This window comes from Lytechinus variegatus, chromosome 19 (genome assembly GCF_018143015.1).
Source record: "Lytechinus variegatus isolate NC3 chromosome 19, Lvar_3.0, whole genome shotgun sequence".
Classification (NCBI taxonomy): domain Eukaryota; kingdom Metazoa; phylum Echinodermata; class Echinoidea; order Temnopleuroida; family Toxopneustidae; genus Lytechinus; species Lytechinus variegatus.
The window spans coordinates 5,465,547-5,493,310 of record NC_054758.1 but is presented as its reverse complement, the minus strand read 5'-3'; the positions used below and the strand labels follow the sequence as shown (position 1 = coordinate 5,493,310).

The following is a 27,764-nucleotide window of genomic DNA, read 5'->3' as shown; positions in this document are numbered from 1 at the left end:
TATATAATATATATATATATATACTGTATATATATATTTTACTGTTGGATGAAGGAAGACTGTTGAATTGAAATCTGTATATATCAGGCTGAAATTTTGAAATTATGAATTGGCTGGAAGTTGACTTTTCAATTCCTCTTAAATGAGTTTCTTGTAAATTAGAGCTTGGTATAAGAGAAAGGTTGGTTGTGCGGCACTTTCGTAAAGCAAGGAAAAGGCTCTGCCTCTCTTTCTCTCTCTCTCTATGTGTATAATAATGCTTGTCATAAAGGTTCATTGTAAAGTTCTTCCTCAGAGTATTGTCTGTATAAATGTTTTTTCTTGGGAGCTTGCTATGATTATCCAGAGAAGAGATCAGTTAAGGACACATGCTCTTTCCCCCCCCAAAAAAAAAATTTGAAATCAAAATGAGAAAGTACAGAACCATGTTTTGAAACATTATAGCATAACAGAAAAGTCTTTTGTCTGAATATTGGAAGCATAAGCGCACTCTAATTATCTTCTGTGGAGGATAATCTTCATCTTTGTTTTTCTCTCTCATTTGTATATTTCACGTCTACATGTATGTCTTTTTATAAACCAAAGTCTCCAGTTTTCTAGCTTCTTTTTTTTTGTGTTTTTCAGTGATATATTTTTTTTTAAATAGCTGGGCAAGCGTGAATGCTTTGTATTGCAAAAATATGTTAAACAGTATGGCCTGTATTCTGAAGTCGGGTTTAACTTAAACTCGGATTTAAAGTTGTGGTTTAAATATGGATAGCCAATTGTTACGTAAATCACCAACAGTAGAGATAGCATATTTCAGCTCATTTGGCTCTCAAATCATTCATGATTGTCTAGAAGTATAAAAAGATGATTTTCTTCACCATCGATGAATCAGGAAAGAGCACAGCAAACATAAGAAACATGCAACTGAATACAAATTTTGACACTTTTGGCTTCCCGTAATTTTAGCACAGAGTTAGACAATGGTCTAAGTTAAGCCTGACTTCAGAATACGGGCCAATACATTTGAACATATAGGACACAGAATTTTCATTTAAGTAAATGGAAGACTGGAGAGTGCAGTGTATTCCTCTATAACCAATACAGCTCATGCATCGCTATTGGAGCTCCGCAAGCCCGATATGGTACATACAAGAGCTTTTGTCCAAGTTTCTCTGCTAGTTCATTTGCACTTTTTTTATGTATACATATGTTCTGCTGTATATTTGTTATTTTTGAAGAGATAACTGACAATTGTGGTAGTGATTTCAAAATGTGTTCGTACAATAATCGAATGAAATGACTACCCAAGTGTATGTTTGCATATATTTAGTAAACAGTAGGCTTATGTGCCAAAGGGATCGGAAAGAAATTGGGTAATGCTGATGAGGGGAGGGGTGTTTCACAAAGATTTAAGTACAACTTAAAGTCACATGTATTCTATGCATTAGCACTATTCATGACTTTGAGTCAACAAGTATTACCCATTTTTCCATCTCATGCACACTAATGGGGCATTGCAAGAAAACTTGGGGTTCAATTGCAAATCAAGTGTAAACCCACTAATCAAATGCATGGGCTGAGGATTGTAGCTGGGTGTGGCAAGAAAGTTGAATTGCGATTGAACGCAAAGCAGCTATAGATTTGTGCTTAATTCATGAACTCATGCTTGGTTTTATGGACTGATGCTTGATAAGGAACTGAACTGCCCCATCTGCTGTTAAATGTTGTAGGATATTGCGAAACCTGGGGGCCGTTTCGTAAAGCTGTTCATAAGTTAAGAGCGACTTTAAGAATGACTGGTGATCCTTTCTTACTCGCAAAACCATTGCCAATGAATGTGACATTTCCCACAAGAAAGGATCACCAGTCGTTCTTAGAGTCGCTCTTAAATTAAGAACAGCTTTATGAAAACCCATCCGGAGGTAAGACTATTTCTAGATGGATCAAATACACCACATTAAAAAATATAAAACAACAGTAGCAACGGAGGGGGCCGTTCAGTGGCCGACCGTGACCCGGAGGGGACAATGGTTGGAGGGACATTGTATTGTTTGTGAACAATGCTGTGGAGGGGTTTATTAGACTGAACGGATTGCATAAGCTTCTGGGCTGTCACCGCTATTCTTGTTTGTGCTCATCCAATTGGTTTGCTCGCACGTCGTTCATTAAGTCCATAGCAAGAATTTGTATCAAGTTTGAATTATGGTGATATCACTGCTAATTATAAATTCTGTCAAAGTACAGATGCTTGCACATCACTGCCTTGCATATTGTATAATTCACCAATATATACTGCATATGATTGAGTATTAACATATTAAAACCAAATATAATATATGATTCACAAGGATATATATCAGTATCACTGTAAGTATAGTGAGTATAAAAACAATTTAAGAGCATATCTTATGTCATTCACAATGGTATATATCACTGTAAGTATAATAAGTATAAAAGTAATGAAAGCCAATATATGTATCATAGGGACATATATCACTGCAAGTATCGTGAGTATAAAATCATATACACTGCAAAATCTCTGGTGTTGACTTAACACCAGCCCGGAATCTAAATGTCCACATCAAAGAAGTATTGAAACAAAACCAGTTAAGAATAAACCCATGCTGTTTTAATACTAATTGGTGTTGTATAAACACCTATCTGGTGTTAGACCAAAATGAAACTGGTGTTGTTTAACAGTTCTCTGGTGTGGACATATATAGATTCCGGGCTGGTGTTTAATCAACACCAGAGTTTTTGCAGTGTAAGACCATGTATTATATAAACGACCGGAAGTCTCGACAGGCTTGTCTTCTTCCGTACACTGATGATGATGATTCACAAGCATATATACCTGGGGATATATATGAAAAATCCATAATTTATTGTTCAAAAATAGACATGAAATGAAATACTCCGAAAATTTGCTTTGCCCAATTGATCGTGGGCCCGGCAGCCACCGTGCAGTGCCAGATCGACGAGGCTCTATCCCTTTAATTGTTGAACGCCAAACAGGGTAGCAGCAACTCCCATCTTTTAACGTCTTTTGGTCTGACGCGGCCGGGGTTTGAACCCGCAAGTATGAGTATAAAAGTAATGAGAGGCCAGTATATTATATGATTTACGATGATATATATCACTGCAAATCAGACGAGTATAAAAAGAATGAAAGCCAGTATATAATATGATACACAAGGATATATATCACTGCAATGAGTATAAATTTATACTTGAATTGATTCTCAATGAATTTATACACAATGAAACCCAGTATATTATATGAATAAGAATGATGTATGTATCTCTGCAAATCAAATATATAATCATATATATATCAAAGTATAAAGGTATTGAAAGCCAGAATAATATGTGACCAGTCACTCAAAACCAACAGTAAGTTGACCCAAATCAATCTAAGGATTTCTTTTTATTTAGGTTGAAAGAACATATCCTATGTTATAAAATAACAAATAACTTGTGAAAATTGATCAATAGTAACCCACCTAAGTACTTGATTGAATACAGAAGAAGTTCAACTTGATCTTTAAAAAAAATAAGGAGAAAGCAACATCTAAAGTTCAGGTTCAATGAGCATGAGATATGCACAATGTGCAGTCCCAGTGAAAATTCCATGCAGTACATAAAGAAGGGTAAAAAAAAACCTTTTTTATCTTATCTTTTTTTTAAATTCCACTCTACAACTTTGAATTTTGGTAGCAAAAAAAGAACTACTCTTTCAGATAAGCAAGTTTTCTCATTTTTACTTTTGAAGACCAAATTAATATTTTGGCTATGTTATACAGAACCTCCCCTGCAATTCGTTGGTCTGGGGATGGCTGCTTACATATGGGGCAAGGATACATATCACTGTAAATCTAATGATAATAAAAGTGATGAAAGCCAAAAAGCACTGCAGATGAAAGGACTATGAAAGCATCTAAATGGGCCCTCTAACAGAAGCAGAAAAATCTTTGAGTAAGCAATTTTTAGTTTTTGCTGGCAAATTATCTACACATAAAATAACTTGTTTGTGTGGCAGCATACACGGATACTTGGATGCAATTTTGGGATGTCGGTCGTGTCGTGTGCGAAAGAAAGCGACCAAGTGCAGCATTTTACCCAGCTCTCATCTGAAAATAATCCATTTCAAGTTCAAATTATGTTGGTTCTGCTACAAATTGGTTTTTAAAGGAGAAGGAGACATGTGTTGTCTCAAGATACAAATTTTTTTCTAGACCCCAGCCAACAATTTGTGATAAGTTGCGCACAGAATATATTATTTATACATATAATATATACATATAATATATCATAGGTATCTTCTTCGTACAAAATGAGTGCACATGTGGATCTAATTATTTGCAATTTCCATATTGACTTGAAATTTGATGGAGAAGATTTTATTAGCAAGATATGATCCCCTGCCCCTAGGAAATCATTTGTTTATTATTTATCTTCATTATTGGCCTGTAGTCCTGTCCCACTTAGTTTTGTTCATGCCTGCCCGATACTAAATGTGATTGATAGAAATAGGATAAACTAAATTGTATTATTTGTAGAAGCGTTTATGATCCAGTATGGCAACCAAGCAATCTTATTGGAAAGAGTAAAATGCGAGGAGCAGTCTAAAACTTTGTTTTATCAAAATCGGTTATAAAATGAGTGAGTTATGAAAGTTTGAAAACTTTTTGTAAACTTTCTATGGGGTTCCTCAAATTAGAATTGTGGACAACTCTCCATTTGTTTTGTACACAAATTTTCCGCATTATCTATCAAATTGAATCTTGCCTCCTGAGCACAACATATGTCATGGGAAAATATAAACCACACCACATATGTCAATGTCAGGAGGAGATAATGTGACAAAAAATCGGCCATTTTGAAGCACGCTTGCCAATTTGAGGATCCCCATTAAAAGAACAACAAGACTTTTTAAACGTCAATAGTTTGCGTATTTCATAACCGATTTTGATGAAACTTGTTTTAAATTGTTCCTCTCATTTTACTCTTTCCAATAAGATTGCTTCTCTTCTTGGTTTGGTTTCCTTTAATGAACGGTTTCCAAGCTGAAATTGTGACTTCTTCTTCAAGAAATTACCCTTCCCCTTTGAAGTGAGACCCCTCCCTCCATTTTTCTTTACCCCACCCCCTTCTCACATGAATCTTCCAAAAGTTGAGTAATTAGCTAAATAATTTGTATAAATAACTTGGCCCTTCTTGATAATGGAATTTGTTTTAATATGAGAATTTGTCAGTCACTGATACTTTTTTGTAAGTTATTGATTATTATTTGTAAACGGGAGTCCTGATCTTGCTATCAGTAAGTAATGTAAACATATACTGTCATTTTGTAAAACATACATACATGTATATACTGCATGTTTATTTGGAAAGTTTTTGTAAGAAAAACATTGTTTTGGTATTTGATTGTTAATTACAGACATATTTGTCTGTTTCTAGTATTTGTATAGTTTAGTTTCTTGCCAATCCTGTGCAGTATTTAAAGGTAAATGAAACCTTTGGAACAAGATAGCTTCAGCAAAAACAGAAAAATCGAAGATGCGGATCAAAGAAAGTTTGAGAAAAATTGAATAAATAATTAGAACGTTATGATCATTTGAAGTTTAGATCATTATTTTAATGTAGATCCTCCCATTGGCAATGTGACAAAGATATGTGATGTCACATGTGAACAACTTTCCCATTGTATTTCACTTCAACTGCCTCTTCAATCACATCTATCAGTTGAATATATATTCTTTCTACATGTATAGGAGGGCATGTGATGCAGATTTTCAAAGAATACATGGATAAAGAGTTGGTATCACCAAAAGAAAGAGCAAAAAAAGAGAGACATTTTGAGGGTATTTCAAAGTCCATAGATGGGAAAGTTGTTCACATTGTGACATCACACATCTTTGTTGCATTGCCGATGAGAGGATATCCATAGCAACAGTGATTGCAATATTCAAATGCTCATAACTTTCATATTTGTCCAATTTTTCTCATACCTTCTTAGATTTTTCAGTTTTCACACAAGCCCACTTGTTCCAAATGTTTCATTTCCCTTTAAAGATTTGAGCACAAACAGTGATGTTCTAGCCGTTAATTCTCTCATGTTTTCTAACATGACATTGCATTCATTCCAACTTTGAATGTTTTATTTTTTGTTCATCCATGAACCCCCCCCCCCCCCCGTTGTACCTCCCTTCGAAGTAAATTGACACAGAAGAAAGTGTATTTTATTATATTTTTAGCAAAATGAAAGTATGGTTGCTTTGATAAATTCTTAAGAGGAGAATATTAGAAGTCGTCTTTGATTTTTTTTCATTATAAAATCAACATAAATCACATTGATAAAACTCTGGGATATGTTAAATCAAGCACAGCATGTGATGTCCTTTCTTTATTTTTTGAATGAATTTGATATACCATCAGTTTCCCAAAGCAGGGGTAATTTGGATGATTATTTCACCTTTAGGTCCTTATTAATTTGCTGATACTTTGAGTTTTACATGAAATTTTGAAATAATTTTTGCGTCATTGGTAAGCCTTCCATGTATTCTTCAAAGTTTGAGATAAAAAACATAATTGTTAAAATTACCCATAAGTCCTTTCTTGTAGGAAGCTGACGATAATTTCTGGGCAATGCTAAAAAGTTTTTTGGGCTCTATTTTGATTGTTATTTACATTCAAACATGCATTTGATATTTGTCATATTTTTTTTCAATTAACAAACCATTATTTTATTATTTTTAATTGAAATCTAGATATTTGAAGAGTTTCTCTGAGGTATTATTAAATTTGTATTGCAGAGAAAATAATAAAATTGTACTTATTTGGTATGAAATCACCTAGTGAAGTCTGTCATAATTATGTCAATAAATATGATGTTATACTGATATGATTGAAAAATGATGATATAAAATTATTGACGAAGAAGGAGGAGGAAGGAGGAAAATATGATGGTGATGTGATGATGAAGATGATTACTTTGATATTGATATCATTTTCATTGTGGTGATGATGATGATGATGATGATGATAATATAATAATAATAATATGATGATGATGGTGATGATGATAAATAATGATTATAATAATAATAATAATAATAATCATAGCATCATTAAAAGTCAGTCATCAACACAATTCATAAACAAACACAGCTCAATGAGCTCATAAACAAACAATTGAAATATCATTATTTGGTAAAAACAAATTTAGAGTATGATTGTAGGCCTACATTATTATCTGGGCCTGTTTTTTTTTTTAAGAATACCAGGGAAGCATGAAATCATAATGATGATTGATGATGGTTATGATGAGGAGGATGATGATGAAGGTGATGATGATGATGGTGATGATGATGATGGTGGTGATGAGGAGGAGGATGATGATGATGGTGACAATGATGATGAAGGTGATGATGATGATGGTGATGATGATGATAAGCTGCTGATGATGAGGAGGAGGAGGATGATGAAGGTGATGATGATGATGTGATGATGGTGATGAGTGTGATGAAATAATATATAAATTAAAAAACAATACGGAAACAGTCACGTATGTCGCTTTTGTTTGGGCAAATCTCGCCACATGATGGCGCTAAACGCATTACAACTGGCAGCCATTATTACGTACAATATCAATGACAATCTTTAATCTCAGTAAGTTGAAGTTTAAAACGATATTTCTCAAACTTAGTGTATTAGAACTCAATGTTTGTGATATTTCATGATTCTAAAATTAATAATTTGATCGTTGAGCTCTCTTGTGTGTGATATTATTGTTGGATGGGTTCGTTATTTTGTTCTGATTTTGCTGTGTCGCGTAGGTTCTTTACAATGCAATTTTCTAAAATTAAGTCCCATACGTTGCAATTTGTGTGAGTAAAAAGTAAATGCGCGCCTGTATTGAACGCTTTCTTTACAGTTTAAATATCGATTTAGATGTTTCTAATCAACCTAAAGATCTGATGTAGATGTTATTTTTCAAAGTTAAATCCCATATGACTGGAATTTGGGGCATTATACTTTATAGAGTTATAGATCTGGATCCAAAAATAAAAATCTGCAGTCGTGTTTGACTTCTTATCATTCAATTTGAGACTTGAGTTGACATTTGGTTGCGATTTTAATCTAACTTTTTGAAGTTTGTCGGAGTTGTCAAATGTTGGTTGGACGTACTCCTTATTGACCTCCTAAATTTCTTCTAAGAATCTTAAATGTTAGATCTAATCGGTTTAAGCTAGTTTCAGTCTTGTGCAGAAAATTGAGCGGATTGCAAATTCCATTAGACTTAGAATTAAAAAATAGATAGATTGCTCTGCTCTGACTGAGATTCTATTCACGTAGATTTCAAATTTGCTCATTTCCACCCTTCTTTTAGGACTGACCACCTGCTATACACTCATGTTAATTTTACAGCTGATTCTTGTCTTTATCAGTTTGTCACGGTGGCGAAATATTTTTACTTGCGAATCAGCTGGATGTCTCCGTCTTCATCTTCCTCCGCTAGTCCTGGAGATCTGCAGCTTTTTATCCCTCTTTTTCTCTCTTAAAACGGGTTCTGATCATTACTATGAATGCAGCGACTACTTTCCTGTGCATAGCGTTTGTAATATGCAATTTAATCTTAATGCGCGCAAGTGCGAAAGGTGGTCAGTTTCAAAAGAGGTTGTCGATGAGTGATAGAATCACTGTACAACAGCTAGCCATGGAGACCTTGCCACTTGTCAAAATTACCGGGCACAAAATTTCACCGCTTTAAACCTGAGATTATAGAAAAACCAATGATAAGAATATATGAAAAATATGATTTGGATTCCTTTTACCTAAAGTTTACAGTCTGACCACAAATTGTTCAAAAGAGCATCTATTTCCGGATTTTGTCCGAATCACCATGTTTTGGTAAAATGAAAGAAAGATCTATGAATATTTATTTCAGGACATCATAGTCATAATGTGTGCTGGGTTTTATTTGTTAATGTACATGTATTTACATTTTTTCCCCTATTTACTGATTAGAACAAGACGACCCAGATGAAAGAACAACTTTCACCATGTCTGGACAGTAAGTCAATTCGTGATTTATTTTCAGAGATTCCTTTCCTAAGATTCTTGTCCGATTTCAGTCCAATTTCATGTCTTTATATTTACAGCACATCTTTATTGGGTTTAATGTGTCAGTTTGGCTTTTTCATGCTCAGTGAGTACTGACTATATCTGACTGGCATCCCAGAATTTTCATGAAACTTGCGCAGCAAAAAATTTAATCATGGAGGATCTTGTCAGTGGTTTAAGTTGTCGAATTTGCTTTCGTAGCCAATCACATGCAATGATTTCAGAAGCCTCATGGTTGCCACATTTCAGACTAGTCTGAAAGTCAGACTATTTGACATATTTTTGGGTGTAGAATATGCATACATGTAGGAAAGGAGTTATTTCAGATATTTTCAGAGGTTTCTTACGCATATTTCATGTAGGAAAGGGGTCATTTTAGCTGTATTTCAGACATGTTTACGCATACTTCATGTAGGATAGGAGTCATTTTAGATGTTTTCAGAGGTTTTTACTCATATTTCATGTAAGAAAGGGGTCATTTCAGATGTTTTTCAGAAGTTATTATCAAGCCTAGGTAGCATTCCTGTAGCCAACAATAGTTGTCACTAGTAGAAAATTTATATTTGACTTGACTTTGAAATAACAGTTAACCATATTTTCATCTTAAATTCTTTTCTGGAGAATAGAAATCAGAGAATGTTTTTCTTTTCTGTTATACATGTATATATAATTGATGTATATGTTCCTAACCAGGTTTAGAATAACAAATACCGGTATTTCATTCCAAAACTCATGGATGTAGGCAAAACAAAAATTCGGAATTTATCTGGAACTCTTGATTCTCGGAAAGGAAAACACAAATATAAAGAAATTAATTACCAGGAAGTTGTCACTTATTAATGAAAGGAATTGGTATCTTGTAATTGTATGAAAAATAAAAACTACAATATATCACAGTAAAAAAAAAACCCCTCTATATTAACAATGAAAAAATGTTATTTAATTCAGATTGATATAAAATTTGATCTTTCTTCTCCTACCTGAATTAGATTTGGTATGACCCAAGAGATTAGGAAACCCGGTGCAACAGACCTGACTTCACAAGGTTAGTGAGGACAATTTTTTTTTTGTGTGTGTGTTCTATTATTTTTCATACTTTCAAACAAGTGCACATATTTACCAAGAATGTGTATAGCATTTCCATTTATTTGAATGCAGGGTAAAAGAGTCTTGCTGATTAGATGCCTTGCTCACTGGCAGAAGTGCCATGGCTGGGATTTGAACCCCTGACTTACATAGGTCTAGTCTGGTGCTTTAGACCACTCGGCCACGGTACCTCCAATATGATTATTGCTCACACTTAATTCACAATTATGTTCATTCATTTTGTTTTCTTTACTTTCATTTTTTTTTACTTTCATGTTTTTTTTTAAGTAAAGGTTCAATTTTATTAATACTGATTTTTTTTATAGCAATATGCCACGTCTGAATGAGTAGCATCAAACCAGGTCCTACTCTGCTCAAATTGTTTTTTTTTTTACCTCAAATGCAATGTTTTTATCATGCAGTCTTACGAATATAAACAAAATTGAATGATAGCATATCTATCAACTGTCAATAAGTTTACGAAACCTTGTTTTAGATTATTATTTTTACTCATTTGTATGTTATTCCACCTGAAATATCTTGTCGAAACTAGAAACAAATTTTCAAAGCATGATTTTAATATTCACATGTGAAGCTATTGAAACTGTACAGTCATTTTCAAGCTGTTCTTGTTTGTGTTTCTGGTTTTCCAGTGGAATTTTCATTATTAGGGAGTAGAACGAAAGAGAAGACGAGTAAGATGGGTCCGTACAAGGAGGGAGGTGACAATGATTTTGGTGACGCCATGTTCTTTAATCCAGCATCTATGTTTCCCCCTCACAGACCAGGAAAAGACCAGGATGTAAGCTATTTTATTTAGATGGTGGTGGTGATGATGGTGATGATGATGACAAACTGATAAAATTTGATGTTGCTGAGGGGGAGGATTGTGGTGATGATGATGATGGTGGTAGTGGTGATCATCGTGATGATATTGACGATGGTGTTGATGTGTTGACGTTGATGACAAAGAAATTTGAACATATCACCCCTATTCTCTACTCCTTCCATTGACTTCAGGTTCATAATAGAATTATTTTCCAGCTCCTCCTTGTCTATGAAATCATCCATGGTCTCGCCCCATCCTACCTTCAAAATCTTATCTCTCTCTGTCCCTCATCCTCTGCTACTCAACGTCTCCGATCTTCTTCTACTGCTCACCTTCGACTATCTCTAGGACCCAGCACTTTTCTGCTCTTGCCCCTAAACTCTTGAACAATCTCCCCATCTGCATCTGTAATGCATCCACTGTCAAATCTTTCAAAACACTCCTCAAAATTTACCTCATTAAGCAGTCCTCTTAATTCCATATCCTGTTCTCCTTCACTGTATTTTGCTGCTTCTTTTTTCTCTTTCCAATGCGCTTAGAAACTGTTGTATTAAGCGCTATATAAATGTTTATTATTATAATTATGGGGATGATGATGATGGTGAAGGTGATGATGATGATGATGGTGAAGGTGATGATGATGATGATAGTGATGGTGAAGGTGATGATGATGGTGATGATGGTGATGATGATGATGGTGGTGATGATGGTGATGGTGGTGATGATGGTGATGGTGATGATGGTGATGATGATGATGGTGGTGATGATGATGGTGACGATGATGGTGATGATGATGATGATAATGATGGTGAAGGTGATGATGGTGAAGATGATGATGGTGATGATAATGGTCGTCATGATATTGGTGATGATAAATAATAATAATACATATATATATATATATAGCGTCTTTTCCATTTTGATTAAATGCTCAAGGCGCTTAAGAGAGTAAGACATAAAAGTAAAGAGAACTAAGAGAAGTACAAAAAAAGGGCAAATTTCAAAATGAGGAGAAAAAAAAATGATGGTGATGAATTCTGTATTTCAATATATATCTCATCTTGAATGGCTGATTTGTGCAAATTTTGCGTTGAAAAGATACATGGTTTTGGTAATGGGCATAAGAAATCAATAACAAAATGTCACATGAGTAATCAGAAATTAAAAAGATAGTAGAAAAAATGATGATGATGCACATTTTTCATTTAATATCGTAATTGTGTATTTTTACTCGGAGATATATACAAGTTTTCATAAAGTATTTTGTGGTTACTGTTTTTTGCCTTATGCCATTTTCTTCCCATTTCATGTTGTATATTTCTATGCTGAAAATGAATCGAATTGAACTGATTGTAATCATTCTCATCATCTTAGATTAGTTTGCAGTAGAACCTTAGAACAGTGGGTTTTTATCATGTTTTCAACAATTCATATTTGAATAATGTAGGTGTGTCTTTTTCTTTCAGTTAATGACATCGCAATCTCAGTCCCTTTCCCAGTTCTCAGGAAGTTTTTACGGTGGACAGCAAGGTAAGAATGAACTTACCTGGAGATAAACTCTAGTCATGTAATGTTCACAAAAAGAAATTTAAACAGACTGACAGAATGATCGCAAAATGCTTCTTGATAGATATACTGAGTTTTCAAGTAGTAATTTGAGCTAAAGCTAGGATAGTAATAATCAAAGACATTTAAAAATACATTTCATGCAGAAAGTCTAATACTAATAGTAATACTGATATAGATACAATTGTATACTTTTGTTATGTTTCTTGTTCTGTATTTCCTGATTGCATTTGTTTTTTAATTGTGTTGTTTTGTGTTAATTTCAGGATCATTAACTTATAAGTTCCTTGTAACTTTTCAGTGATCCTTCCACTATTCTTAAATATACTCACTTTTGTTATAATGTATTTTTATTGAAATATTTATACTTCTCGATTTGAATGTTTTTTATGAAGATTGTGATAAATAAATTGCAATTTCAATAATAACAATACACCTCAGTAGCTAGATAGATAAGGCTATGCCAATGGTTCTATGACATTTGCTCTGCTGTACATTCCACACACTAATGGAAGGACCAAGTTCAATCTTGGATTTAACACTATACCCTATCCTAAACCCTAACATAAAACCCTGTATCTTGGACAAAGTGAAGCCAAGGGCAATTATTGCCGGAGCAAACGTTGTGTCACCATGTAGATGCCTTTTAGTAGTTGTACAGCAGTAGCAACGTCATCGTTGTTATCAGTATTTCATTTGGCAAAATTTCTGTCTTGGAGGCGAAAGTGAACTGACTCACTGTGACGCTCTGGTCTCTTCTGGTGTAACTGATGATTAGGGATATGCATTGGGGTTTTCCCCCTCTACACTGGGAATTCCCCCCTACCCTTAAACAAGTAGTCCAGTGGGAATTTAACGCATAAAGGTGTTAATTCTCATTTACACTGGGGCCTCCATCATCACCTTCATCTTAATAATTATTTGACATTAATGATGATTTTGTTGGTTATTCCACCAGGATTAGGCATCCAGAATGCGTTACCGAGAGGGATGTCGAGTCAGCAGCAAGCGTTTCCTCCCCGGAGTTCGGGCATGTCGAGTCATTCGAGTTTAGGTCTACCTACGTCATCGGGCATGCCGTTGCCTTCTATGCCTCCTCCCCCCAACCCTGCATCACCGAACAGGTCAGTTAAGGCGACCGCACACCTTACGATCGGTCTGCGATCCGATTGTGGAATAACATGTAGTATAATTTGATGCTAATGTTAAGACATGGAATATTTCACTGTGTTATGTTTGAAATCATTGTACGAATTAGGCACTAGTACGAATACATATGTTCAAATCTGACTATGCTATCATCCTTCTTACAATAAAAGCAAATTTAATATTTAGTCGTAATGACGTCATAGTAGTCGTACGATTGGCTACAATTTGAAACAAAATTGGCCTTTACTCCCAATAAAAGCTTGCAATCTTTCAAAATAGTTATTAGTATTATTTCAATTAATTTCAACCTGTAATAAAACAATATGTTCCATTCATATTATCAGAAAATTAGCAGAATGCAATTTGTTCCAAAATCGGATGGCGAGCAGTTGTAAGGGGTGTGGTGCCTTAAGATAACTTATCGTTTACTCTTGGTTTTGAAATGATTGAGTACCCTAGTGAAGATTTGCATAAATTTCAGCTGTGGGGCCCTTCATGCTCTCAATTCATGCAATTACGTTTCAAGAGGAAACCCTGAAATTTGTATTTCATAAGCATAATGCCTGCTTCACAATATTTATTTTCCCTCCATAGCTTACAGTTAACTTAGCGTCTATATGGAACCTTTTGACTGTATTCATCATTATCGCAGTTATTAAATGACCAATTAGCATAAAAATTGCTGTCTGACCTAAAGGTTTGCAATTATGATTACAGTATCAGCCCCAATGGAAAAATATTTTAGATCGGGAATGAAGTCAAAGGACAAGTCCACCCTAACAAATAGTTTGATTTGAATAAAAAGAGAAAAACACTTAGATAAGTGTTTGCCACTAGTGTTTGTCACTCAAATAAAGTTTACCTTTATAAACAATGATATTTTTTCACGAGGGTGAAATGATATCCAAAGTCCTCCCTCTTGAAGTCTAGAGATGGTAGATGATAGCATGATATGTACTATACAAGTGGGCCATTCTTGGTCACGTGTGTGACCGTAGTTGTGACAAATCTTGAATTTAATTAGTTAAAAATCTAAAAAATTGAGATTTAGCAATTTAAAGGTTTTATGACCTTAAAATGTTTAGTCAGCTATTAATATTTTATGCTATCGTCAAGAGTCCGTTCACATCCTGTTGAAACGCTTTATCTATCAAACACATTGGCCCAAATTCACAAAGGTGGTTTTGAAAACCCACGTTTGAGTCCATGGTTTATGCAGATTTCTGTATAAATTACGCTAAATTTAGCGCATATCGGACACATGTATAAAACATTCCAATGGTGATGCACGCTTTTGTCACAGTGCGCCAAATTGCCGCCTGTTGCCGTGGTTATCCATGCTATTTTATAAGTCCACTGTTTTCATTGTTCCTTTCACACTTGTCTTCTACAGGGGGATGCTCAACATGAGTCATAACAGGACCTCACCCAGTATTCTAGCTATGCAGCAGAAGCATTCAACAGCGCAACAGCAACAACAACAGCAGCAACAACAGCAACAACAACAGCAGCAGCAACAACAGTCGAGGATAATCGGGAGTGGAGTGACGCCCACCAACTCAAGCGGCATCGGTGCATTCAATCGACCCCCAAGCTTCGGCGGCGGACAGAGCGCGTTACTCGGCAACTTTGGTGGTTACGGGAATGGTGAGTATCATTTATAATCTGGATAACAGAAATCAACTGCTTGTGCTTCTTGATGCTGTATTTTTTTTTTGGGGGGGGGGTCATATGGCACTTTTGTTTTAGCCAGCATAGATATTAAATCATGATAAACTTCATAGAAATTGGAGTATGTCAAATGATGACTTATCATGCGATAAACTATGCAGATATTCTAAACCAATCTTCCTATATATCTGACCGTTTTCTATCCTTAAAATATAATTTCTGCAATCTCTTTTCTCGAAAAATAATCGGCGTCCTGAAATGAACCCATGGGGACTGATAACCTGAATAACGGACCTCTCTCTCTTTTTTTCTTAGCAAATGACACCTCAATCCTTGACAGCTCCGACTTTCCAGTCCTGGCGGGCACGAGAGGGCGACAAACGGGAGAATCATCGTCGGGGAATGTTAGCTTGTTCCAGCCAAATCCCATGGCAGGCAGGCCTGCTTATGGTAAGCATTAGAAACATATTTTCTTTCCTTCTAAAGAATAAAATCGCACTCCTCATTACCCCCTTATGTCAGTAATTAAACTAACTGTTCACCTTATAGCTATCGGAACTGGATATTCCCTGTACAAATCCTCTGTGAATTACATCATACAGTAATTGAGGCACATTTGTGTTTTCTATAATTAAATAATTGTCTATGGATTTATCATTTACCTTTGTCCCTGAAAATGATTTCAAAAGTAGCTGGTGTGCTTACAAAATATATGTCAGGAAGTAAAATACTGTTTTAATTCAACATCAAAAAAAGCTGATTTGAAAGGAAATATCTTTATGATTCCCTCACAATTCTTCCAGCTGGAAAGAAGATTAGAAGAAGATTATAATAGTGGCGTAGAAGAGGATGTTTGTGTGTTTCGTCTTTTCTGTCTCTCTTTCTCTTTTTCTCCTCCCGTGTCAATTTTTAACCAGTTGGCATGGTAAGCAAACAAGCGGAACCGACTCCGGAGTTCCAGATGCAGAGTGAAGACTTCCCCGCCCTTCCCGGAGCAAACATCAAGAATGGTATGTGTCATTTATACATGCATTTATCTTTTTAAAAAGTGCATTGAACTGTGTACTATCTGGGATTGCGTATCTTGGATATAAATTTGTGGAATTGTGAACTATCTGTGAGAGAGTTTGTTACATTGAGAATCTTGAAGAAAAAAATTGTTGAATTGTGTACTTAATCTTGGAAAAAAAATGTTGAATTGTATACCATCTCGGAGTAAAGTTTAGTAGATTGTATATTTTGGTAAATGTTTGTTGAACTGTGTATCTACCTGTATTATACTCAAATCCTTTAGTCCCAAAAGGTATTACTTCCGGTTTTCATGAAAATTTAGCCATTGATATCAAACTATAGTTTACGTAGGTAGATAATTTGTTCAAATTAGTACTTATCGCAAGACACTTTTACCACAGATGCATTCTCTTTTTAATGAAAATTGAGTTATTGATACATTAGGTTGCTGTCTAAAACAAAAGTTTGAACCTCGAACCATTCAAAGATGTTCATTGCACTGGCTCAGCAAGAGTTCTCTTGTATATAAACATGAATGTGTGTATGTTACTCTTGCACTATGGCACTGTTTATGATTGATGTGGAGAAATTAGATTAACCTTGATGTTGGAACTTTAAATCTTAAAGTGGTAACAATGCCCTCATTTCTAATGCCATACTTATTTTTTTCAGAACAAAAAGAAAATGCAAGATTCCCTGGGGACAAGGCGAATAACAACAGTTCAGAAGAAAACGGCAATGGCAACGAGGTTAAAGGCATCCAAATACATCCAGACGGTATGTATACAAACATGGCCCGTATGCTCAACTCTGGTTAAATTAAAAATGGTCTAAAGTTGTGGTTTGAATATGGATAGTAAATTGTGACAAGTATCTGTAACTGCTGAGACCTGATTTATCAGCTCATTTGGCACTCAAACTGGACTTTGAAACCACATGGTCTAGGGTTCAAATCCCACCGCAGCACTTGCGAAGACAAAATAAAATATCTTGTATCGTGTGCTAAAGCCCAAGTAATTGTATCGTGTGCTAAAGCCCAAGTAATTAGTATGTAATGCTTATTATTATTATTAATAAGTGTCTGGGAATGGTAATCAACATAGTTTTCTGTACCATTGAAGCACTAGGAACCAGAACAGTGAATATACCTTTTAAAAAATGTTAACATTATCTGCTTCCCATAATTTTGATATAGACTGAGACTATTGCCACAGTTAAACCTGATTTCAGAACATAGTAATTATAATACAGGCCTATAATACCATAATTGTATCTCCTTCAGTGCACAAACCTTGAAAATCAGTACTGAAAATCTGAAGGCATATCAGCTATCTTTGGAAAAGGAGTATAATTTGTCAGACCAATGATTATGGAAAGAACTGGAAATAACTAATAAAGTTAAATCAGTGGAGTCAGCTAACTTAATCTATTACTTTAATGTCTATATTTGTCATTTCAATTTTTTTGGGCTGTTGATTTTATGAAGATGTAGATATTGCTTGAATAGAATTGTTTTCCGGGTTTGTCAATCATTATTTTTGTAATTACCCATCACTGTTAAAATGTTATTTTTCATTGTTATTGTTGTAGTTTATTGTGTATTATTTTTGTTCTTTTTCAGGTAAAGTAATGAACATCCCACCAGGTATGTTAACAGATCCCTTTGGTATGGTAGGACTTCTAACGTTCATCAGAGCAGCCGAAACGGATCCTAATCTTGTCCAGTTAGCCCTCGGTAGCGACCTCACGACGTTGGGTCTCAATCTCAATTCACCGGAGTAAGTATGCTCTCCTTTTCACTTTAAAGGTGAAATAACCCAACAGAAAAACAATTTAAAAAAGAAAAGAAAGGATAAAGAGAAGCAATTTTTGTCTCACCTGCATAGCAGAGAGAGACTCTAGGCGCCACTTTTCCGACGGCGGCGGCGTCAACATCAAATCTTAACCTGAGGTTAAGTTTTTGAAATGACATCATAACTTAGAAAGTATATGGACCTAGTTCATGAAACTTGGCCATAAGGTTAATCAAGTATTACTGAACATCCTATTAGAGTTTCATGTCACATGACCAAGGTCAAAGGTCATTTAGGGTCAATGAACTCAGACCATGTTGGGGGAATCAACATCAAAATCTTAACCTGAGGTTAAGTTTTTGAAATTTCATCATAACTTAGAAAGTATATGGACCTAGGTCATTAAGCTTAGACATAAGGTTAATCAAGTATCACCAAACATCCTGCATGAGTTTCACGTCACATGACCAAGGTCAAAGGTCATTTGGGGTCAATGAACTTTGGCCGATTTTGGGGTATCTATTGAATTACAATCAAAACTTTAAAAGTTTTTGGATCTGATTCATGAAACTTGGACATAATAGTAATCAAGTATCACTGAACATCCTGTGCAAGTTTCAGGTCACATGATCAAGGTCAAAGGTCATTTAGGGTCAATAAACTTTGGCCGAATTGGGGGTATTTGTTGAATTACAATCATAACTTTGAAAGTATGTTGGTCTAGTTCATAAAACTTGGTCATAAGAGTAATCAAGTATCACTGAGCATCCTGTGTGCATTTTAGGTCACATGGCCAAGGTCAAAGGTCAATGAACTTTGGCCATAATGGGAGTATCTGTTGAATTACCATCATAACTTTGCAAGTTTATTGATCTGACTTTTGAAACTTGGACATAAGAGTAATCAAGTATCACTGAATATCCTGTCCAAGTTTCAGGTCACATGATCAAGGTCAAAGGTCATGTGAGGTCAATGAATTTTGGCCACATTGGGGGTATTTGTTGAATTACCGTCCTATCTCTGTAAGTGTATTGGTCTAGTTCATAAAAAGAGGACATAAGAGTAACCATGTATCACTGAACATCTTGTGCGAGTTAGAGTAGTATGCAAAGTCAGCACTGCTGCTATGTTGAATCGCGTGATGCAGGTGAGACGGCCAGAGGTATTCCACTTGTTAAAAAATAAGAAAGTAATATGAATGTTTGAAAAGTCTCAATTTACTTTATGAAGTGATCCTCAAATTGGCAATGTTGGTTAAAAGGGGAGCGATGTAGTCTGCTAGCACAGACTCAAATTTGATGCTTTTACTAAAACCATGTCTCGCGTGAAGACTAGACTCCAAACTCTCTGTCTGCCTCTTAATTTGTTTTGTACATGAAATGTGATATTATCCCTCAATGTGCAACTTTTCTCCTCAGCACAAGATATATCATCAGAAAATGTATCTGACAAAATATTTGGAGTTTGTAAAAAAGATTATTGAGTTAATATGGAATTTTTTGTACAAAATATTGTTAGCGCTAACAGAGGCCCTGTTAAAACGTATAATGTGGCAGTGGTGCATAATGTTAAACAATGCATTACTTACACAATGAAATAAATGTTTTGACTTAACAATCCGAAACATATGACCGGCTTACTCTTAACGTTCTATTAGGCTGCTACTGTTTCTGTGTGGCTGGTACTTGAGAGTAATTGTGTTTATAATTCCTGTTTTTCATTCTGTTGTAATTTTTATGTATATTTGTGTATTTGCTTTTGTGTCTGAAAATCTGTAATTTGGCCTTTGGGCTGCGAATTATTTTTTGTTCTAATAAACCATTTCTATTTCTATTTAAATCACATTTACATTCTACACCTCTGTAAAGGGAATGGTTCCATGACATTTGCTCTGGCGACAATTGCTCCCCTGTAAATTCCGTACACTAACAGAATTACCAACTTGAACCCTTGTTTTAACATTATACCCTTTCCTAAACCTAACATTAAATCTTATTGCAAACCTAACCATAACCCTATATTTTAGATGAAGTAAAATCTGGAGCAATTGTTGCCAGAGAAAATTTTGTGTCATTGAACTGAACATGTACCAATTGTGATCTTTGCTTTCTGATAGAAACCTGTACAGTACGTTCCAGTCGCCGAGTTCCGATGCGCCGAGCAGACCTCAAGATATCGACTACCACGTACCACAGGAGTATCTCACAAACCTACACATACGAGATAAGGTTAGTATACAGAGGGACTTATATAGTTTTATAATTATGAGGGGAGCAAAAAAAGCTCTCCTAAAACTTTTAAGTGGACAATTAAGGGAGCAGTACAAAAAGCTCTTCTATGACATACAAGGGGAGCTCTCATACAACCCACAATCAATGGAGACAAACAATCAGATATAGATATATGCAGTATTTATCTCATTGAACTTTTTAATAATTCTTGCAAGTGTGTTATTTACAAAACCTTGACAGAGAATGAGGTTTTCAAGGTTGACTCTTAACAGTTGATCATTGACTGACACTAATGTTATTAGCAATTGCTGAGGCGAGTGATAAATTGCTCTCTCAAAAATGGATTAAGGAGATCAGTAGTGAGTGATCAATCTCACTCCCCTGAGTCCCTGTACACATGTGAACACAATGGCCCAAATTCACAAAGGTTGTGTCGATTGTACCATGGTTCAGAACAGATAAAAAAATGCAGGAGTTTTTGGCCAAATTCTTCCCTCGTAGAATAGAAACATGATATAGTACTTACAGGAACGGTTTCATCAATATTTCATAGTGAAACAGAAAGATATGGAGACCTCACCAAGTAGCATGAATTGTAAAAGAAAGGTCTATCATGGAAATATCAGTGGTATGTCGAAGGCGGAGACTAGACAGTCTAAGGCCCAAAACAAGGCCAAGTACTTCAGACCTCCAGGAACGAGGCCAAGTACTTCAGGGCCCTGTTTTACAAAGAGTTACGATTGATCCGATCAATTGTAACTCTATGGCAATCCATCAGTATCATATTTTTTTCTACGAAAAATTTGCACAATATCCTTTTTATGCAAAGAGAAGTTCAGTGAATTTTCAAGAAAACATGAATGCATGAATATACATCACAGCTAGAGAATATTTTGAACAAACATGCATAATAGATGTTGACGTTGCTGGCCGTCCATAGTTGCGATTGATCGGATCAATCATAACTCTTTGTACATCAGGGCCCAGACCTCCAGGGCCAAGGCCACATAATTGTCCTCGAGACCGACCATAAGGGATAAAACACTGGTAAATATAAAAACTTATGAAGAAAAAAAAGTTTAAAAATGTGCAAAGCACAAATGTTCATGCATGTTTTTATTTAATTTGCTTGTTTTGTAGCTTGCGCCAATCAAGTTATCAAGATACGGAGAAGATCTTCTGTTTCATCTGTACTACACGCATGGTGGGGATGTCTTACAGCTAGCAGCCGCTGCAGAACTGTAAGTATTTCATACTCAATTTGCTTTAGCTTTTATAATGCTTTTTTTTTACTGTGTTTTTATTATGTCATTTATTGTACCTGTAGTACAAACCTGTAAACATGATTTTTCCATCTGCGGCTGCTCTTTTCATTTGCGATGTTTGATCATCACTAAATACCATTTTTCTTTATTAAATTGAGTTTCAGGTCACATGATCAAGGCAAAAGGTCATTTAAGGTCAATGAGTGTGGTATTTTATTTTCACATGAATGGTATTTTTTGTGAGTACTTTGTTGGCGTTCATCTAAACTGTCGTATCAGTCTTTTGAGATGATTTTGAGATTTTTGTAAAAAATGAAAATACAAATCCTACTCTATACCTGTAAGTAGATTTTAAGGCAGCAATTTATTTTAGTTTTGGAGATATGTGGAGATTTTCAAGGTAATGTCAAACAAATTTTTTGATGAAATGTGCAAATCCCAATGGAAACTTTGTACTGTAGCAAAGCAAAAAAGAGCTGCATGCACTTAATATGCAAATGCACAGTCAGCCAAACCGTCGTATTGGCACTGCATTGACTTTGCACGTGAAAAAGTGATACGTTTTCACTGATCAATGTCAGGGTTGTTGTATGCCACATGACATTTTGTACAGGCAAAATATAAACAGCTCAAACCGAATGAAGCTTCTTTTGTGATATCTCTCCAATTCTTTATTCTGTATTATAAATAATAATGATATCATTGTTAAGCATTTGTCTTGGGCTTTCCTACAATGTATTCTTCGAGCAATAAAAATCTTGCAAGGCTGAGGACCAAAAAGTGCAAATTATAGTAAATTTTGAAGTAAATTTTCCCTGAAATGGGTTTTGCACTGTTTTATTGCAATATGACAGTCAGATGATCGCTGACGAATTTTTCATCTTAGATGTTTTTAACACCAGAACTGTTGCTATATTGAATCACGTATTGCAAGCGAGACTGCCGGAGGTACACTCTTGTTTGGTAACAGAGCTTGTGATTTATTTAACTCTATAATTTTTTAAAGTTTAATCTCTGAACTTTACAAGCCTTCTTCATTTCTTGAATTGATAAGAGGAATAAAAGTTGTGATATCAAGGCTTCGGTAGATTAAAAAAAAAAATCATTTTCCCTGTCAAGATTTGTTTGCTCTCCATAAGTACTTAACCTTTTGATATTTAGTGAGCCTGATTTTCATTTAGAAGACTTGTCTTATTTTTTTAGGATAATCATTTTTCTGACATTTCTACTTTTGGTATTTATAAAAGAATATGTATGGCTTCTGTAAATGTTAAGCACCGCCTTGTTTTTCATTTGTCAATACTTCCCTAATCCTTTTTCTGACATTTTATTTTTAGTCTAGTCTTTATCAGCTTTTTCATTTTTTTTAATTGATGATAGAAAAAATACATGCGGCCAGGGTTCTAATGAAAATATTTTTTATTAAAAAAAAGTATTTCATTGTTTTAAAATGTTTCAAAACATATAAAATCAGGTAATGGATTTTTTTTAATAATACAATTTCTTCTAATACAATACTATAAGGCTATACACAGTTTTTGAATTATTAATGAATGACTACTACTGACAAATCATGAAAAATTTCATAATTAAAAATTGTAAAAAAAACTTCAAATGACGATAATTGAAAGGAAGGGTACTTTTTCTTAGCTATTATTCCAGTCTCAAAAGATTTTTAGAGGCCTACACTCCGCAAAATGCTAAAACATTCATCCACAAAATATACTCACTCATGAAATATATGACTTAAGGGTACATGTATTTACATTTTCAGCAAATTATCGAAATGAGTGTATACTTTTGTTCAACTTTACTAAGTGTAAATTTCAGGGTACATGTATTTACATTTTTAGCAAAATTATCTAAATGAGTTTATACTTTTGTTCAACTTTATTAAACATAAATTTCATCTTTATGTGCAACCCAAAGGATACAGTGCTAGTTAGTCAGTTACGCTTATTTGTAATAATAATAATAAATACAAAATTTATAAAGCGCTTTATACGAAGGTTTCAAAGTGCTAAGAAAGAGGGGAAAAAAGAATACAAGATATCTCAGTAAATTAAGAACAACAAAGGAACTGAAAGTGAAAACACCATTACGAAAAATCAATTATACATACAAATAAAGAGATAATCGACGAATACACAACTTATAACGGGTCGATAACCATGTATGTAAATTTAAATAATCCTAATAACTAAGAACACAATCTGACTTTAAAGATCTGAACACATGTTGCTTGTGAAAGGAAAAAACTAAAGTTACTATTTACAGGTACATGTTTAAAAGCTCTTTAAATGTTTTTTTCTCCTGTACAAAAAAGTAAGCTTAACATCTTAAGATTGTTTTTTTATGGAAAAAATTCTAATGGATTTATATGTACAGTTATATAAGGAATGTGAGAGAGAGAGAGGAGAGAATAAAATGGAAGAAAGAAAGAAAAAAAGTAAGAAAGAAAGAAAAAAAATCATTTAAAATCACATCACAGCAAAATTTTCAGCTTTTGGAGTGTTTTGTAAACATATTTTTTGTTTAACAAAAATGTTTTGAAACGTGTTTTAAAATAGCATTTTTTAAACCTCCCAACCCTGCATGCGGCTTCTGCAGATGTCATAACAAAATGTTTTCATTTTCAAATTAGACTAGTTTACCCTCGGCCTCCACAAGGTTTATGGCCTTTAGATGTTTACTGACGTAAGGATAAAAATGTATGTTATATGGCTGCATTTATTCTAATTTATAAGTCTTTCTTTTTATTTTCAACTGTTGGCCTTTTCTGACATTTACATTTTTTTGAAGTAATTTGATAAAGAAAAGTACGTTCTACAAGGTTCCCAAGAATATTGATCATTTTCCCACGTTCGCACGTAAAACTTGTTTGTTATTAAACGTTCCAGTCCTTCATGATAACTGAAAAGTCTTATTCTAGCAACTGAGTAGAAAAATAGTTCTTTAGATATAAATCCTTTACTGCCAGTCTCATTAAGACTTGTTTGTCTGGGTTTTTTTTAAGTTGAAAAGCGACTTTAGTTGAAATTCCCATTTTTGGAGCAAAGAAGCCTAAATAAGGAATATTAATGAGATTATTTTAATAATCAGTATTTTATCTATGTTTTCACTATTAAAGATTTTTATTTCATGTTTTCAATAATCCGTTCCCATCATAATTTAAGCCTTTTTGACACAAAGAGTAACCTTATTTTGTATGGTTGCCCTCTAGATTAAGATTAAAAAAATGATCATAATCGAGACATATACCTTATATGGTGTTACAAATCACCTGAGCTGTCATCAAAGCTATATTTAGGATGTAGAGCCAACACCATGTTTTTTTGTTTCTCCACCCACTGTAGGTGTATATTTATGTTTCTGTGTAATCCATTTTTGCCTTCAGTCCATCCTGTTTGTGTTCTTGCGATATTAAACTAAAGAAGCGTTTGGTGACTGGTCAATGTCAAACTTGGTCCAAGTACATGTATGCATATAGGAGTAGCAATAGTCTGATTAGAAATTGGGGGTCACAGGGTCAAAGGTCACAGAGGTCAAAAAGGACTGGTTGAAATATTGTATCCTTGATGATATAAATAAGATTTTTATTAGTGGTATTCCACTTTTCAAATCACTTTGGGGGCTTCCATGTAGCCTGCTACAGGTGCAAACCCTTCACTCGAGTTAGGGGTCTAAATGTGCAGCCTAATCATGCCTTGTGTACTGAAGGCCCTCAACAAGTTTTGTATGTGCTAGTCTTTGCGTGGAGACACACTTGCTGATCAAAGTTTCAATCAGGGTCTGTGCCTGCAGACTAGCTTCCATGTGTCAAATGATCGCCCAGATTAAAGCAAACTTAAGAACAGATTATGCAAAGTGTGTAATTTGCTCTTTGTAAGTCAAATTTTCCCTAATTTGAGCAGATTTCTAGAAAATTCAACTGTGTCAATCAGTGCTCATTATAAGTCAAGCTATCATGTGTTTCCTTTTGGGAATGTGACACCGTTCAGATACAAGACACAGTTCTCATGACAATCCTAAAAATAGTTTACTTGAAACTGGTTTAGGAAACCTGTTTGGGAGATCGCATTTCCTATTTGATCATCCAAAAATGTTTTTCTAAACCACTTCATGGCTGCTTCAAAGAAAGCTTTCTTGTTGTTGCTATGGGTACGCTATCAGTTTTGCACGAATTTGAAACCGTACCGTAGGCATTCTACACTCAACATGTATGAAGATTGCTTCTCGAAGTACGGTTGTGTCCTCACGCTAAAACCAGTTTAACAAGGCAAAGCAATCTTGAAAACTCCAATGCTAGGTGGTTTTCTGTACCGGTTTGGAAGATCGTTTACAAGACTGCTCTGACCGTTCTCATTACATGCTAAACTAGTGTCCACTAAATTGGTTTTAGGATGGCAATGAGAACGGGGTCCAAATCACTAGAGTAAAACTAGATTTATGACCAGCAGATGTTATGTATAAATGCCACTGAAAATTGCATCATGTTGAAGTCAATTTCTCACTTTTCCTGGCCTGACAGTTGCTTGAGTGTAAGCATGCTTGGCCGAAGTATTTCTCCCTGGTAGAATAATGACTGGTGAACCTTTCTTATGCGCCTAACCATCGCCAATGAATATACCATATACCACAAGAAAGGATCACCAGTCGTTCTCAAAGTTATTCTTAACTTACAAACAGCTTTATGAAACACTCACCTGGGCTGTGAACCCCTCTGTTCTGAATTTTTTTCAGGGAGGAAAACAATGGATTGTTTGAGCATGAACTGCGAAGGTCTTGTGGCACTGAGTGTGCGTTGGTGTGAAGTAAGCTTGGAAAGGGTTAATGTCTTCAAATTTTTCTTTTGTGTTTTGACTAGGTACAACCGAGACTGGAGATACCATAAAGATGAGAGAGTTTGGATCACCCGAGGACCAGGCATGGAGCCCCAGGTCAAAACGAGTACGTACGAGAGAGGAGTCTATTACTACTTTGATTACAACCGCTGGTGTAAGATGGCCAAGGACTTCCACCTCGACTACGACAAGCTTGAAGAGCGCCCCCATCTGCCGGCATCCTTTCACCACAACACCTCGACGAATCCCGCATTCCAGAAATAGTTCTCACGGTTTTTCCTTTTTTGTAGCTTTTCTTTTCTCCCCTTCCTCTCTCACTTTCTATCTCTCTTTCTCTCTCCCTCCCGCTTTCCCACTTCCGTGCATTCTCCATTCTTCCCATACCTCTGTAAGCTTTTTTTTTTCTTTTTTTTTGTTGTTGTAAGGGTCTAGAGTAAAGATGAAATACAGTTGGGACCACGCAGGATGGTGTTTTGGAAAGACTCAAGTCTGACTTAAGATTATGCTTAAATTCTCAGTTGCGTGCATTATATTATGCATCACCGCATTGGTCAGACCATGCTTAGAGGGTGCACTACTGCTTTGTCTCCAATGAGGTTATTCGTTAGATACTGTGTGCATTGATGTTGGAATCCCAACAGAGCACACGCGTCCCTAGGCAAGGCACTTATCTACATTTGCCACTCTACACCCAGTTGGAGTAAATAGTACCGGGTAGGAAGAAATTCCTTGAATGCTCGAGCACAAGGGGGAGGGGTGTTTCATAAATATTTATGTATGACGTAGAGTCACACTTAAATGCTGACGCGTATATGATATGCAATGTGCAGTCTTATTGATCAATATGCAGTAGTGCGCGTTCTCTTGGCATGATCTGACCAATGCGGTCATACCTTTTACATCGCACACAACTAGGCATTTAAGTGCGAATCTAAGCCATGCTTAAATCTTTGTTCAACACCCCCAGACCTTGTCCTTCCAGCTGCTACTATCAAACTCAGAAGAGATTGAGAAAGATTTATTCACTTACATATTCTTAAGACCTTGCTGCACATTTGTAACCAGTATTTTCAAACATGATTCCCATTTCTTGTAGGCCTGTAAGTTTTATGATACCAGGATCAAGGTTTTCTTCCTCAATTTCACTCGATTATTCTCAGTGAAACAAAGCACTTGGTGACGATAATGAGATTTGTGGTCTCCCA

General features: G+C 35.2%; 1 protein-coding gene across 1 annotated transcript; it reads left to right on the top strand.

Moving 5' to 3' along the window:
- The first annotated feature begins 7,593 nt into the window (after nucleotides 1-7,593).
- On the top strand, nucleotides 7,594-26,978 carry LOC121405932 (CCR4-NOT transcription complex subunit 2-like). The gene is made up of 14 exons (XM_041596925.1): nucleotides 7,594-7,659; nucleotides 9,019-9,064; nucleotides 10,104-10,159; nucleotides 10,854-11,002; nucleotides 12,496-12,559; nucleotides 13,554-13,719; nucleotides 15,138-15,391; nucleotides 15,731-15,865; nucleotides 16,336-16,425; nucleotides 17,099-17,203; nucleotides 18,048-18,204; nucleotides 20,336-20,447; nucleotides 21,591-21,691; nucleotides 26,583-26,978. The coding sequence occupies exons 1-14, from the start codon at nucleotides 7,641-7,643 to the stop codon at nucleotides 26,821-26,823; spliced, it is 1,695 nt and encodes a 564-aa protein (XP_041452859.1). The 5' UTR covers nucleotides 7,594-7,640; the 3' UTR covers nucleotides 26,824-26,978.
- Nucleotides 26,979-27,764: the final 786 nt, after the last annotated feature.